Source organism: Haemaphysalis longicornis, unplaced genomic scaffold, assembly GCF_048455015.1.
Source record: "Haemaphysalis longicornis isolate Haplotype H1 unplaced genomic scaffold, Haemaphysalis longicornis Haplotype H1 scaffold_4, whole genome shotgun sequence".
Lineage (NCBI taxonomy): Eukaryota > Metazoa > Arthropoda > Arachnida > Ixodida > Ixodidae > Haemaphysalis > Haemaphysalis longicornis.
Window position 1 is genome coordinate 87839346 of NW_027526361.1, and position 13543 is coordinate 87852888.

The 13543-nt window shown below is 45.0% G+C and overlaps 1 protein-coding gene across 7 annotated transcripts in view; it reads left to right on the forward strand.

Moving 5' to 3' along the window:
- Positions 1 to 13543, forward strand: part of LOC144178986 (glycoprotein antigen BM86-like) — a 77549-nt gene that overhangs the window by 61224 nt on the left and 2782 nt on the right. For 3 of the 7 annotated variants that reach the window (XM_077707142.1, XM_077707143.1, XM_077707139.1), the window contains 4 exons: positions 254 to 424; positions 1683 to 1712; positions 6657 to 6686; positions 11242 to 11265. In XM_077707142.1, coding sequence (XP_077563268.1) covers positions 254 to 424; positions 1683 to 1712; positions 6657 to 6686; positions 11242 to 11265 — 255 coding nt within the window. Of the gene's footprint in view, positions 1 to 253; positions 425 to 1682; positions 1713 to 6656; positions 6687 to 8346; positions 8373 to 11241; positions 11266 to 13543 lie in introns of those variants that run through there. The other 4 variants (XM_077707144.1, XM_077707141.1, XM_077707140.1 and 1 more) reach the window with 4 other exon arrangements.

Sequence of the window (13543 nt, forward strand, 5' to 3'; positions counted from 1 at the left end):
ACGAAATCTTTCAATAACACGAACTTGTGTTGTGCCTTCATGGCTCCTTTAAACCGTCGTGATGGTCGTAAAGGTTGCGTACAGCTTGGCTGCCTTCAAGTCACGAGTTAGTGTGAGCTTCCTTCATTTTTTTTACCACACACCCTTTGCATCACGAGATGCAGATGCAGAAAAATAATTTTGAATTGGAATATGAATAATAAAGGGATGCAAGATCATCACTCAAATTTCGTCATTCTGGCTATCCTTTCAGGTATCGAGGAAGAAAACCTGTGTGAAAGTGTGCTGAAAGAGCAGGAGGCAGCATACAACGGGACGAACAAGTGCGTCAAAGATGGGAACTTCTTTTGGTTCAAGTGTGCACCAGGATTCAAAGAAGTCAGTCAAGAGACTCGTGGTCGGCTGCGACGATCAATCTGCGAGCGTGAGTAACGACTTCACAACGACATACATGCGAAGCAGTTGTGCAGGTGGATAGGGTAAAGAATTTATTCAAACATACCCGTCCGCGAACACACTCCTGCGTACCTAATGCAACACGGCGTGGTAGTAAACGTAATTATCGCTATCATTTGCTATATTCGCATAAAAATTGTGGCCTCTGGAAATTGACTGTTGCACTAGGCAAACTATACTAGAAACATTTCTAGGCATGAATCTGTAATGTTTATGCGGCTTAGAAATTGGCGCCACATCATTGCGAATGTAACGTTACATCTAATTTTTTACACACATAATTTTTAGAAAGGTTTGCAAGAATACGTTGAAACCCAGCAGCCTGGATGCTGAAACTCAAATTACAGCGTGTCTGAAGAAATCAACTTTATACTTTTAATACCTACGCGCATATTGCTGCCATATCATACGCTCAAAAGGACTTTATAGGTTCAAAATAACTGTGGCCCTAACAAGATTTTTTCAAGAATGAAGAAACGGAGCAGAAGTTTAAGCCAGTCACAACGTTTTCACGCACGTTCTTGATCTGCGCTGCATTTAAACAGAACTGTGCGCGCGTTGTCTGTGTTGAGAAAACAGAACGTTGTTCAAAAGCGAAGTGGCCTATACTGAAACTGGCCATCAAAACACTACTTTTCAAAATAATAAAAAAAATTAGTGCGCTAGATTTAATACACCTTCTACAATAAAAATTTCAAACACAGCATCTCTAGCACGCGTGCTTGAAATTTCGGGTTCAATACCTATAACAGCTGAAAGCGTTTTTCTTGTCACCAGCAAACTTTAATGACGATTTACGTATGAGGGGGTGTATTACGAGGATGAGAAACAAAAAAAAAATTCATCTGAATTGTTTTAACATTCTTTTCCATTGAAAAACGAACGCCCTCCTAATGCCAGGAGTCTATTAAGAAAGGATAAAGAACACGAGGTTCTTTAGGTTCCATGCAAGCCAGGTCTTTTATAGCAACCTCTCGCAAAAGTAAGTTAATGAAGAATAGATGTACTCCAACACGACGCAAATAAAACGCTAAAATATGGCATTCAGACCGGCCGTCGAACGCCCTGGTGACCAGTCACAGGGGGGCGTTATGGATTCCGAAAGTCCAGGAGAAAAATCTCTGGAGATGAGCCGAAGAAAAGAATAATCACGAAACCGCGCAATCCCAACAGTCGTAAAATGACAATAAACACCTTGACCACTCTGTTTTTCTTGTTATTTGTAGCGGGAGCGGATGATCAAACCGCGCAACCCGGTAAGTCCACGGTAGACCATATTTAAAAAACTTTTCGTACAAAGTTTTACCGTAAACGAAACAGCAGTTTGGTGTTAACAAGATTTAAAGACGTTCATTTATTGTTGCAATACCCGATACACGGTATGCATCGTGCCTTTAAAGGAGCCATGAGGGCAAAATACAAGTTTGTTTTATTCAAAAGATTTCGTGTTTTATTTTGCTCCAAGCGCTTGTCCGGAAGCAAATGTTGCCGTATTCACTGAGAAAAAACGATGAATTTCGATTAAAAGATAGATTTTCCCGCCAAATAGTGCGTTTTTGGCACCCCAAGAATGACGCCATAAGCGGACGAGCTTTCACGGCGTGATTCGGCTGCAGCGTTGCTTGCCGTCAGTTTTCCCAGATGGCTTTACCATACTCATACATGGACCGTTGTCTGCCATTTGTTTGTTTTTTGACTGTATTTGCACCTGGCTTGTTTCTGTTACTGCAGAAAGTAATCGTTTTGTGAAACATGGAATATCCTCGACAAATAGGGTCACGTAAGACAACGTTGCTTACGCCAATCGGCCAGTGCGTGTAAGACTACTCGAAAGCGGCACACTGCTGTGTAGGTGAAACAAGCATAGTACGCGCAGCACCAACGACGGTACACATCGGTACTTCTCTGTTTACGTGTGCTTTCATAACTTCCACTGTTTATCCCACCACTCTTACTGCTTAAAAAGAATGTACCCTAAATTTAAGCGCAAATAGCTCAATTCCGGAAGTTTATGAGCTCTGCCTAATCTGCGGTTGCTTTCGCCGGCATCCGCCAATCGTAGAGCTGCCTGGTATGACATCATAGGTTCGGTGGCGGGAAATGAGCTAGTGGGTCGCATGGCCATTCCCTTTTTTCCTAAGTATATAGCTTATTTGATCGAAGAATGTGTTAAAAGTGGTATCGGTACGATTCTAAGGAGACAATTTTTCGGATGAACCACACTTGTATTTTGTCTTCATGGCTCCTTTAGGCACTTTGCTGCATTCCCGGCGATAATACGCTCAAACTCCGGGCCAGCACCTCTGTAATGATGCGCTTAGTATGGGCCTCCAAACCAGCTTGGTATGGGGTGGTTTCGCGGTTTGATGTTTTGCGTGTGTCGATGTTATGTTAAGTATTCTGCCCCCAATCCAAACTGTCCATTCTTTATGTCCATTTGGAATAAATTATTATGCGTGCCCGCACTGCTCCCAAGTCCTCGGTCTGCTACTTTGCAGGCGCCACCGCGCAGCGTTCCCACTGTCAATTTATCTTTAGGCTGGGCCTCGCGACAAAGCTGTAGCACACGCTAGTTATTTCAAGGTAGTCCGAAAAAGTGAGTGAGCAAGAGTGACCGATTCACTGCACATTCTATTCTTACGAACGCAGCGATGGCATTGTTATCATTTTTCGAAGCTTATTGTTGCATAGGGTAGCTCTCGTAGTCGACGGCAGACCTGGCACACGGGCGAATTAAAAGTTACTGCGACAAGAAAACAGAGTGCCGCAACAGCAGAATAATTGCATTTCTTAAGACGCTTTGTAGGGACAAACCTGCAAACCGGACAGAAATGTTTACCGCGTAAAATGGTCAATCTCGCCGACGCCGTCGCGGATGCCGGGGAAATGAAACCATCCCGTGTCTTGTTGCATCGCGTTCATTTCTTTCGCTCCGAATGTATACCAAGCGTGCATCTCGCCATTCATTAGGTTGCTTAAAAATATAAGTGACTAGAACCTCTTCTTTAGTACCGCTGTTCGAAAAAAAATCTTGAACAAATTAGCCGCTTCCGCCGCTTCCTCCAGGGCTGGCCAAATATTTCTCGTACAATCGGAGTGCTGAAGGACGGAGGGTCGTAAGGACCAGCATCCTCGCCCCTCTGGCTTCTAATTTTGAGGCAGATTTTAACTACGCATTGCCCGAAGGGGCCGGAGAAATCTCAGTCAAATGCACGAATACGCAACGTAAAAAAATTGCACCATCTTCCCGTAGTGGAACCCTGAGTAGCATGCGAAGCAGCCATGGGGTCGACGGAAGTTCCCATTAGTTTTCAGTTCGTCGTTTCCGTTGACGTTCAGCTTCGCGTGCCTTCGTTGTATCAGTAGCTTCTTGACGTAGTTTGAATGAGTGAAGGACACAAGTCGCGTTCGTAGCGCATGCTCCCGTGTCGGTTTGTAGCGCAGTGGGAAGAGCGCCACGTACCTCCCGCTGCGGCCAGAGTCGTGGGATCGAAACCGGGTGCCGCCTAACAATTTCTTTCAATATATAGTGGACTGCGCTGACGTCAGCCCAAACGTTGACGGGGCTGAAGAGACGCGCATGCGCAGTAGAGTGCGGACGGCGGACGACAAGGGAGGGAGGGACAGAGCCCCGAGAACGAGATGCTCCGCATCTAAATACACTCTGCCGGGAGCGCAGCACCATAATCGTTTACTGCCAACGTCGCAGACTTTGAAGGATTGGACCAGTGCGCCGCTGTTCTGCCAAGTCATTGACAACCAGTGCTTACCTTCGATAGACCAGGTTTTTATCGCGGGCTTCTACACAATAAACGTGCATTATTAAAGCGCTCTGACCCTATTTAAAGAGTGGCTGCGCTTGCATAGCCGGAGTTCACCCTGAACATTGAAGCAAGAGCTTCAAGATTGAGGCAGTTCAACAAGATTTTAAGCGTATTGCTTTAATATAGTTATAAGCTTAATTTAAGGATAAAGCATTCAGGAACTTGTCTTTCTGATTTGGTGTTGTGGGATTTTAAAGCTACGAAGGAAGCCACAGCTGAGCCTGGTATGTAAATGCATTTATTAAGTAAACGTAGGAAAAACACCTGCTCACTCAGTCACTGTAACTTAAACCAACCGCGCACCCTTAGTACAGCACGCTTACCGGCCATCTACTACAGCTATGAAATATGTTAGTAAGCACTAGATGGCCTCGAATATTCAGGATGCCTCATGTTTGGTCAGTGTATGCTTTGTATTATATTTCCCTAATCCTGCGTTACGGTGAGACGCGTTACTACCTGACTACACGAGCAAGTTTAAGGCAAAGAAAGAAAATGGGCTCCCGTTTATTACGACTACGAATTACCTTTGCAAAGTCACAAGAAAGACAGGGCTAAATCCAGAAAGCACAGATGGAAATTAAATCTTATTAAAAAAAAGCAAAGTTTTTGTTTCACGAATATTTTAACCGAAGCGGAAGTTATTACAAATTAAGCACCGCATTTCCAAACACTTGTTCGGAAGTTTTATATATCCGCCGCGGTGGCTCAGTAGCTAAGGCGTTGTGCTGCTGAGCGCGAGGACGCGGGTTCGATTGCCGGCCGCGGCATCCGCTATTCTGGTGGAGTCGAAAATCAAAAACGCCTGTGTGTACGAGATTTGGGCGCACGTTAAAGATCCCCAGGAGGCCCTCCACTATGGCGTGCCTCATCGCCTGCGTCGGCACGTTAAACCCTACAATCAATCCATCAAGTTTTCTACATGGTCAAGAATTTAGACCCTGCCCTGCAAAACTGCACTTTCCATAAACGCTTTCACTTCTTCCTTTGCATGTGTATAAGCACTGGAAAGGCTACAGTTATGGCGAGCACGGAGGGCCGCCGCGTGATTTGCTCGGAGCAGCAGATATGCGTTCTGTATCTGCTTTTCTTTTCTGGCTTTCTTTTTGAAGTGGCTGTCGAACGCGTTCATTGCTGCAACACCGACATGCTTTATGCTGCAATTGGAGGAAAGGCTCCTATTAGCCGCTAAAGTTTCTGTGTTGACGTAATTCGAGCTGTCAAAGATCCCCAAGACGAGGAAAGAGAAAAAAAAAGTCTTGTGAGCACGCTTATAAATTATGTGATGGGCATAGAGCAATACTTCTTTTTGCCGAGGTACTTTGCGACCCCCCGATCTAAGCACAGGTGTGTTGGTTGACTGCGTTGGCAATCATTTGAGATTTCAAAATGAGTTAAAAAATGTTGCAGGGTCCCTTTAATGTCAGTTAGGCTATAGATGGGAGGCGAAAAGCTACAATGCCCGTGTGTTCGATATTTCTGCACACGATAAGGAACCCAAGGTGGTCGAAATTAATCCGGAGCCCTCCACTATGGCGCGTCGCAGCGCCTGCTTTGCGTAGGCGCGTTAAACCCTACAATCATTTAGTGAGTCTACACATATGCATGCCCTCAAGTTCATGGTGACCGCCAGTTTTAAGGGGGTGTTCGTGGATTAATTCAGTTCAGACGCAATCATCCACTTGTGTTCTTTGTTCATGAAAGAGATGTTAAAAACCAGAGGGATTTTTAGAGAACCTCAGAGATGATGATGATGGCGATGATTGTAGGGTTTAACGCGCCGACGCAACGCAGGGGATGAGGCGCACCGCAGTGGAGGGCTCCAGATTAATTTGGACCACCTGGGGATCTTTAACATGCGCCTTAACCTCGTACACACGGGAGTTTTTAATTTTCACCTAGATCAGAAAAGCGGGTGCCACGGCTGGTAATCAAACCCGCGTCCTCGTACTCAGCAGCGGAACCTCAGCACAACCTCACAGTCTAAATACCGTTTCCAGAAACCAGAAAACGCTGCTTTATTGACATATTTACAATTTAGGGTAGAATTTTCGAGGGTGAAATTCCAGATCTTGCACATGCACGTACATGATCTATACTTATGAGGGGGGAAAATGCATTTTTTCCCTTGACAATATTATCTCGTTTCATGAAATACTTAATTTTGAATAACACTAAGCGGGCTCTCTAGAAGAATGGAAGAATGTGTGCTCAGAAATATTGCGAAATATTTGCGAATGTCGCCTAATTTTAATACCTACTACTTATGTTTGGTGTTGATCGATGCCGGATTTTGCACCAGTGGCACAAGCTTCATACGAAGCAGATCTAATAGCCAGTATCACAATTTTGTGTTTCCCTCTTTTTCTTTTCTAGCTGGCATGGATGATCCGGCTGTTAAACCCGGTAAGCACACACTCCGCTGGATTTAAAATACTCCACTATTTAATTCAATCTGCGAAGTGAACAGCCGTTGTAGCCATTGTGCTCCGAATCGCCTCGAGAGTCGCGAAACCTCGACATGCAAGTATAATTACCAATGAAGCCAAAAGCCAGCAATAACGAATATTGACACCCTTCCATGGACTTGATGAGAATGGGTCATCAACACACTGAAAATTATTGTGTTCTTATCTGTGGTCACTTTTCTCGTCAGGAGGATATTTTTAAAGTGCTCGCTAAGCAATAGTTTGCTTCCCTCCGGTAAATACCGCCTTCCCTGCATATTTTCAAACTTTGGACAAAGCAGTTCTTAACCGCTCACGCACAAAAGTCTTGTGATACCTAAAATAGTAACCGCACAATGAGCGAAAACAGCACACAGGTGGGGGAAATTACCATCGTCGCATTTGCGTGTCCTTTTTTCTTTTTAACTGCACGAGGTTTTGACCTGTGATGCAGTTTGAACGGCAGTTCGTTCTAATCATCTCTTCATCACTCAGCTGTTAGTACCGACTGATTCGTTTCCATTATTTACGGGTTACCGTTGCATCCAGAAATCGCTTGTAAGGCGATTCTTTTCTTGTTACATTAGGAAAATAAGCGGATCATTCAATATCAATATAAATAAAGCTAGTTGTTGACCCTGAATACGAATATTTGATGTGACCAATCAACTGCGGTGCCTTCGATGTCTTCAGGGTTCGATTTTATGCGCATGTCACGCCAGTATTTTTGGAATTGTTATAAGTATTCCTCGATAAACTGCCGTTCAAATACAAGCAAACTGATTTGAAAGAAGGTGTTAGACTATTTCATACTGTCACTACCCGAAAAACGTGCGCTGCCAATGCGTGCAGGTATTCAAGTGAATATTTGAAATTTTGGCACAAATGTAACACCAAGCCTATAGTCGTGAATAGTACCAAAACTTATGACAAGCTCTACGCCGCAACTGGTTGGCGACTGTTTAATATTGCGGTGTCGACTGTTAGACCGGGGATCCGTATTATACATTAACCGTGTTTACACTGCAGGTTTATGTTTAAAAATTAGGCAAGAAGCAGAAAAGGGTATCTGTAAGGTTGCAATTGTTCCTGGCGCGGGGGGGGGGGGGGGGGGGGGGGGGGGGAGGGGAGCGGCGTCTAGCCGGAAAGCTGACTGCGTAAGAAGCAAGTTTTGGTAATAAATTATAACAGATCTCTTGGTTTATGGAGTCATAAAACCTAAAAGAAGTTTGTCCTTCAACCATTACTGTTATACATTGACTTACTGGTTATTATTAACTTTCTGATGGAGGCGAAGAGCAAAAACGTCGGTGTTTTCGAGATTTTAGCGCACGTTAAAGATCCCCAGGTCGTCAACATTAATCCCAAGCACACCACCACGGCGCGCCTCATCGGCTGTGAAGCATTGGCGCGTTAACCCTCCGATCAATCAATCAATCAATCAATCAATCAATCAATCAATCAATCAATCAATCAATCAATCAATCAATCAATCAATCAATCAATCAATCAATCAATCAATCAATCAATCAATCAATCAATCAATCAATAAACTAATCGATCAATCAATCAGTCAATCAATCATTGACTGTTTTATTTGCTTTTATGCATGTTTGCAGTAACACAATAGTCAAGGGAGGACCCTGGTAAGCAAACGTCTTCGCGCACTTAACTAAATATACCTGATTTCCTCGTTGTCCAGGCTGAGTAGCGCTGATAAGATGGCGTTTCTGTTGTAATTCCGGCTACATTTATAGGCGATCTCACAGAATCGGAGTCCGGATAGTGCACAATTACTGGTTCGACCGCGCCACAATATTTTTTTTTCGTCGCCGTCCGACAAAATCTTAAAGGGGACACGAAGACAAAATATCACTATGGTTCATTAAAAAACTGTTTCCTACCGATAACAATGATACCAGTTTCATCGGAAACTCCGGAAAAAAATTAAAGAAAACCTGGGAAGCAGTGGCGACTCTCCGGGCACTTTCCGGCAACTTTTCTATGACGTCAGAGAATCTTCTTTGTGCGATTGGCGGCCACCGACCTTGAATACGCTTGCGCCGTGTGGGATCCCCACCAATCTAATCTATCGAAAACATTAGAATCTGTCCAAAATAGAGCGTCTAGGTTTATATATTCAGATTACTCGCGCCACTCAAGCGTTACTAACTTAAGATCAAAGCCCATCTTCCCAACCTTGAACGCCGACGCAAAGCCGCTTGATTAGCTCTTTTTCATAAATTTTTTCACTGACTGTCCGACGCATCTGTTATCATGCCCGCGCATCGCATATCTTGCCGCACGAACCACAACAACCCAGTTTACCCTGCGCATGCCCGTACAACTGCTCACCTTCGGTCATTCTTTGTTCAGACAGCGAAGGATTGGAATGACCTTCCGTCCCACGTCGTGCGCCACTCTAGCCCCATACTTTTCAAAACGCACATCGAGGAAACCCAGTATGAAATGCCCACCCCTCATGTAACACCCCGCCCTGGGGTTTTTCAGGTATAATAAATAAATAAATAAATAAAATACTAATGTGCAGCTGCACGCTGTACACCTTTTTTAGCGCCGGTGCCCATGGTGTCCCTCCTGCACATAACTATTCACTGTCGCGCAAAATTTGAAAGTGTTTCTATACTGCGTGAGTTTTCTTACCGAAAAACGTTTTGCGCGGCTGGAATGGACCTCACTGAAGTACTGAAGCTTAGTGCTTTCAAATTAAAGTTGTACTTTGTGTTGATTGGCCCTTTAACACACGCCAGTGAATTTGTCAAAGTCTGAGGAAGTGAGTGAACCAGTTTGAGGGATTCACCGCACGTTCACTTCTTATGAATGCAGTCATGGCTTCAAACATGTTTCTGGAAGCTTATTCCGGGAGTGAAGTGCATTCCGTAGTTGGCGCCAGGCCTTGCCTACGGGTTAACAAAAGTACCTCTAAGAGAACTGGGACAGAAAAGCCCCCACCCCAAAAGCGCAGCAATTGGATTTATTAAACTTTTTAACAACAAACCCCGCTACCGTGCTGCAAATGTGCACTGTATAAAATAGCGAAATTCGCCACCGCAGCAAATGGTAGGGCAATGTGTTTACCGAAGAGCAAATTTTACATTCAGACTCTCTGCTAAAAGTTAAAGGAGGCGAGGATTTCGATACCAGGCCCTTTATTCAAAATAAAATTTTATGAAATTTGCAACTGGCTGAAACTGGCCGAACCTTCTTCACACGGCCGGAATGCGCAGACTAAGGTCAGACACAACATTCCCCATGATCCCGCTCTTTTAAGTTCTAAATGAATTTTATTTATGTACTAATCAAAAGGACCGATGAAATTTACCTGAAATCCTTTGAATAACAACCAAATACCCATTCAGACTGAACCACGCCAACATAATCGTTTGCTGCCAACTCCGCTTGCATATACGGCTTGCAACGCGGCGAAGTATAAGGCTGCTATGGATTCGAGTTACAATGCGTGCCATTGACAGCCAATCGTCTTTTAAAGACGATAGTCTTTCTTGGGCTACTTAATTAAACCCAGAAATTTTGGTCTGTCTGTCTGTATGTCTGTCTGTCCGTCTGTCTGTCTGTGACTCGATTCAGCCACCCGGCCAAAGCAAAACAATGCCTGCGCAATAGTCTTATATAGTCACAGCTAAATCTACCCGTCTATGTCCGGTGTAATGTTCATACTTGTCAACATTGTTGAAGAAGATCAAGACATTACGCAAATATGAGGCAACAAATCAATACAGAAGTGATATTTGCAGTGTTCCTTTATAAAAAAATCAAGCATGCTTGACTTTTGCGAAATTAAATACTTCATCAACTGCAGAAAAAGAATTCACTCCGCCGTCGCCTGCTGTCTTCCGCGCCACTGTAGCTTCTGGCGCCATTTTAAGAAATCAACTGGCAGCAGTTACGCAAGGCTCCACTAGATCGGTTCCACGTTCTGCTTGCAACGCACGTGGAGTAGGGAAACGCGGTTCTATAAACGTTGAAGTAGGGTGCCTCGATTAACGCGCGTCTTTGCCGTACGGCAGCGTTCGCATCGAGTCACCCGGTTTGGAGCAGTGGAACGCGGGAAATTTAAAATGATTTAAGCAAACCTTTGGCGTCTTTACCTTGGGAGGAGCGCGACGCAAGAGGAACAACTTGAGAGGTGAGCGGGAAAGCGAAGAGAGGCATTTACTTCGCAAAAGCCGATAAAGACTGTCGTCTTTTGACGGCATTTGCAACGAAAGGAGCAGATATTCCCGCGCAGTTAACGTAAACTCTGAAAATGTTATCGGTTTCCTTTAAAACTCGTTGCGCACACGCTGCGAAGCCGACCTTGTCAATTGGCTTGAGTCGCTCCAATCTGGGTGGGCATCGTTGAAGCTTCGGCTCTACAATAGAGGTCATTCGCGCCATCTTCAGGCTAATTTCTTAAGCAAACTTTCAACCAACATTTACGGATAAAGCTTTCAGGTGTGTCCTTACTCATTTGGTGTCCTGCTTTTTTACAGCCACGACAGGAACAGCAGAACCAGGTAGGTAGCGGCTCCTCCTAATTATAACCGCTAATACAAAACTACCTGATGCAAGACTTCTATAAAAAAACAACTTCAACTTTTATTAAATTAATCCTACCCTCTTAATACTGCACCACTACCGATCATCTACTACAGTTTTGTAGTATGTCTCAAGACAATAGATAGCCTTGCATACCCACCGCGACTCAAACATTTTCAGTGTCTGCCACGCAAGTGTTGAGTGCTCCGGTCATGGGCTTGCTCTGAGCCTAAGTTTAATTTCGTTCATTTAAGCCCGCCACCGGTGAGGCTGAGTTTGATAGAACAATGCATTTACTATCGTGATACATCGAAATACGAACAAGAAGTGCGTGGCTTTCAGTATACGTGGCGCATGCAGGCGACGGGCTGCGTATGCGCAGTAGGAACAAGTTGCGAGAGTTAGTGACCAACATTGGTATGGAAAGATTGCTGTCTTTCCATCGTCTTTTGAGCGCTCGGCACGAAATAAAATAACAAAGGCATATATCTGTGTGCGCCGTTTTCACTCATTGCACCGACGAAGGTTGATAACACTCGCATGACCGGGCGCCGATCCCGGCGGGAAGACAAACCAAAATTCTCACACGCGGAACGATGGTATTTCAATATCAAGGTTAAACGCGAACTCTCGTAACTTGTTCGCACTGCGCATACTCGGCTCGTCGCCAGGATGCGCAGCATGTACTGAAAGGCACGCGGTGCGTTGTTCGTATTTCCATGTACCGCGATATCACAGAAAATCCTAAAATTGGTTATCGACGCGTAAGCAGGGGTAAGCATTCTTTTTAGTACGAAAGTGTGTTATTCCTGGATACACCAAGATTTGAGTGACGTCACATCCTTCACTGAAAAAACGCCAGAACAAAGAAGCAAGCGGCCTGTAAAGGGTGCATCCCCGCACACAGAATCTTCTTGCGGGAAGCAACCGTTAGTACTAAGAGTACGCTATACTTAGGGTTGTTAGTTTTGGGTTTTTATATTTTAACACGAAAGTGTTTTATGCCTGGATACACCAAGATTTAACCGACGTCATATCCGTCAAGGAAATGACGCCAGTACACCTTTGCCGAAGCGACCCGCCAGCCGGACGTCGCTCGCCAAGCACACCACATGACAGCCGCCGATCCGCAAATCATGCTCAGCTGCAGATTTCGCTGCACATTTAATTCTCGTTTTTTACCGAATCCTATGACAGACATACTTTTTATCCTTTTTTTATTTCCCATTGCTTGCTATACTAATATTTTTTATTATAACTGTGGCTTTTATTTATTTTATTACCATTTTCGCGCTGGAGTACCCGGCCCAGAAAGCTTCCGCATCAAGTTTGTGAGCGTGCGGGAGTGGGCAGCGTCAACTTTGGCGAGATATGGCCGCGGCATGTAGTTCTTAGAATCACCCCCCATCGTCCCGGGACGGCCAGATACATGATGACTGTTCCGAGGGCTTGGTGTGTGTACATAGCAGACAAGCTCCTTGCTAATCGCCGTCTATATAACAAACGGGCATTGTGCAAGGGCTATTGGCCTGCTGTAGAAGTGGCTCCGCTGCGCACGCGTAGCTATAGTCGTTACCACCTGTTTCCATAGGTCGCTGGAACACAGGTTAGGCGTCGCTTAAAGGGACACTGAAGTGATATGTAAACATTGCGGGATTACTCCCCCCCCCAGGCCATGTTTCGACCACTCTAGGCGCGTTTACGCGATTTTATTTAGTAGAAAAACTAATTCGAAAACGCTGTCCTCCTCTCTTTACGCTCGCCCATTTTCTGTGGCGTTTTCGTGTGAAGTCAGGAGGGGATGAGCTGGCAATTGGCTGCGCCACGGCTGCGCTACTGCACGGCTCCCCGGCCGACAGAGCCAGTCGGCCCAGCGTTTCGTCCGCCGGCCGCCGGCGGGTCGTCGCAATCAAGGAGGTTAAAAAAAATTGCTTGGTCGCAATTCGTTCGCTTAGTTGAAACGAAGCCAGGACACTTTTGTGAATGGAAGAATGTGCCTTTCTTTACTTGGTTTGTTTGTACACTGTATCTAGCTCCAAGTCAAGGTCGCTTCACACAAGCGCTGCACATGCGACGCTTCGCTGACTGGTACGCCAGTAGGAAAATATAAGGCCTCTTGAAGGCGGGAGCAGAGTCAGCGAAGTCAATATAGGTACTAAGCAAATAAAATCAACTGATATTTTTACCGTACAGCGTAAAACTAGGGCGCGGGAAGCACGTTTTTGCGCTGGGCGAACAAGCACAGCGGTCAGCAGC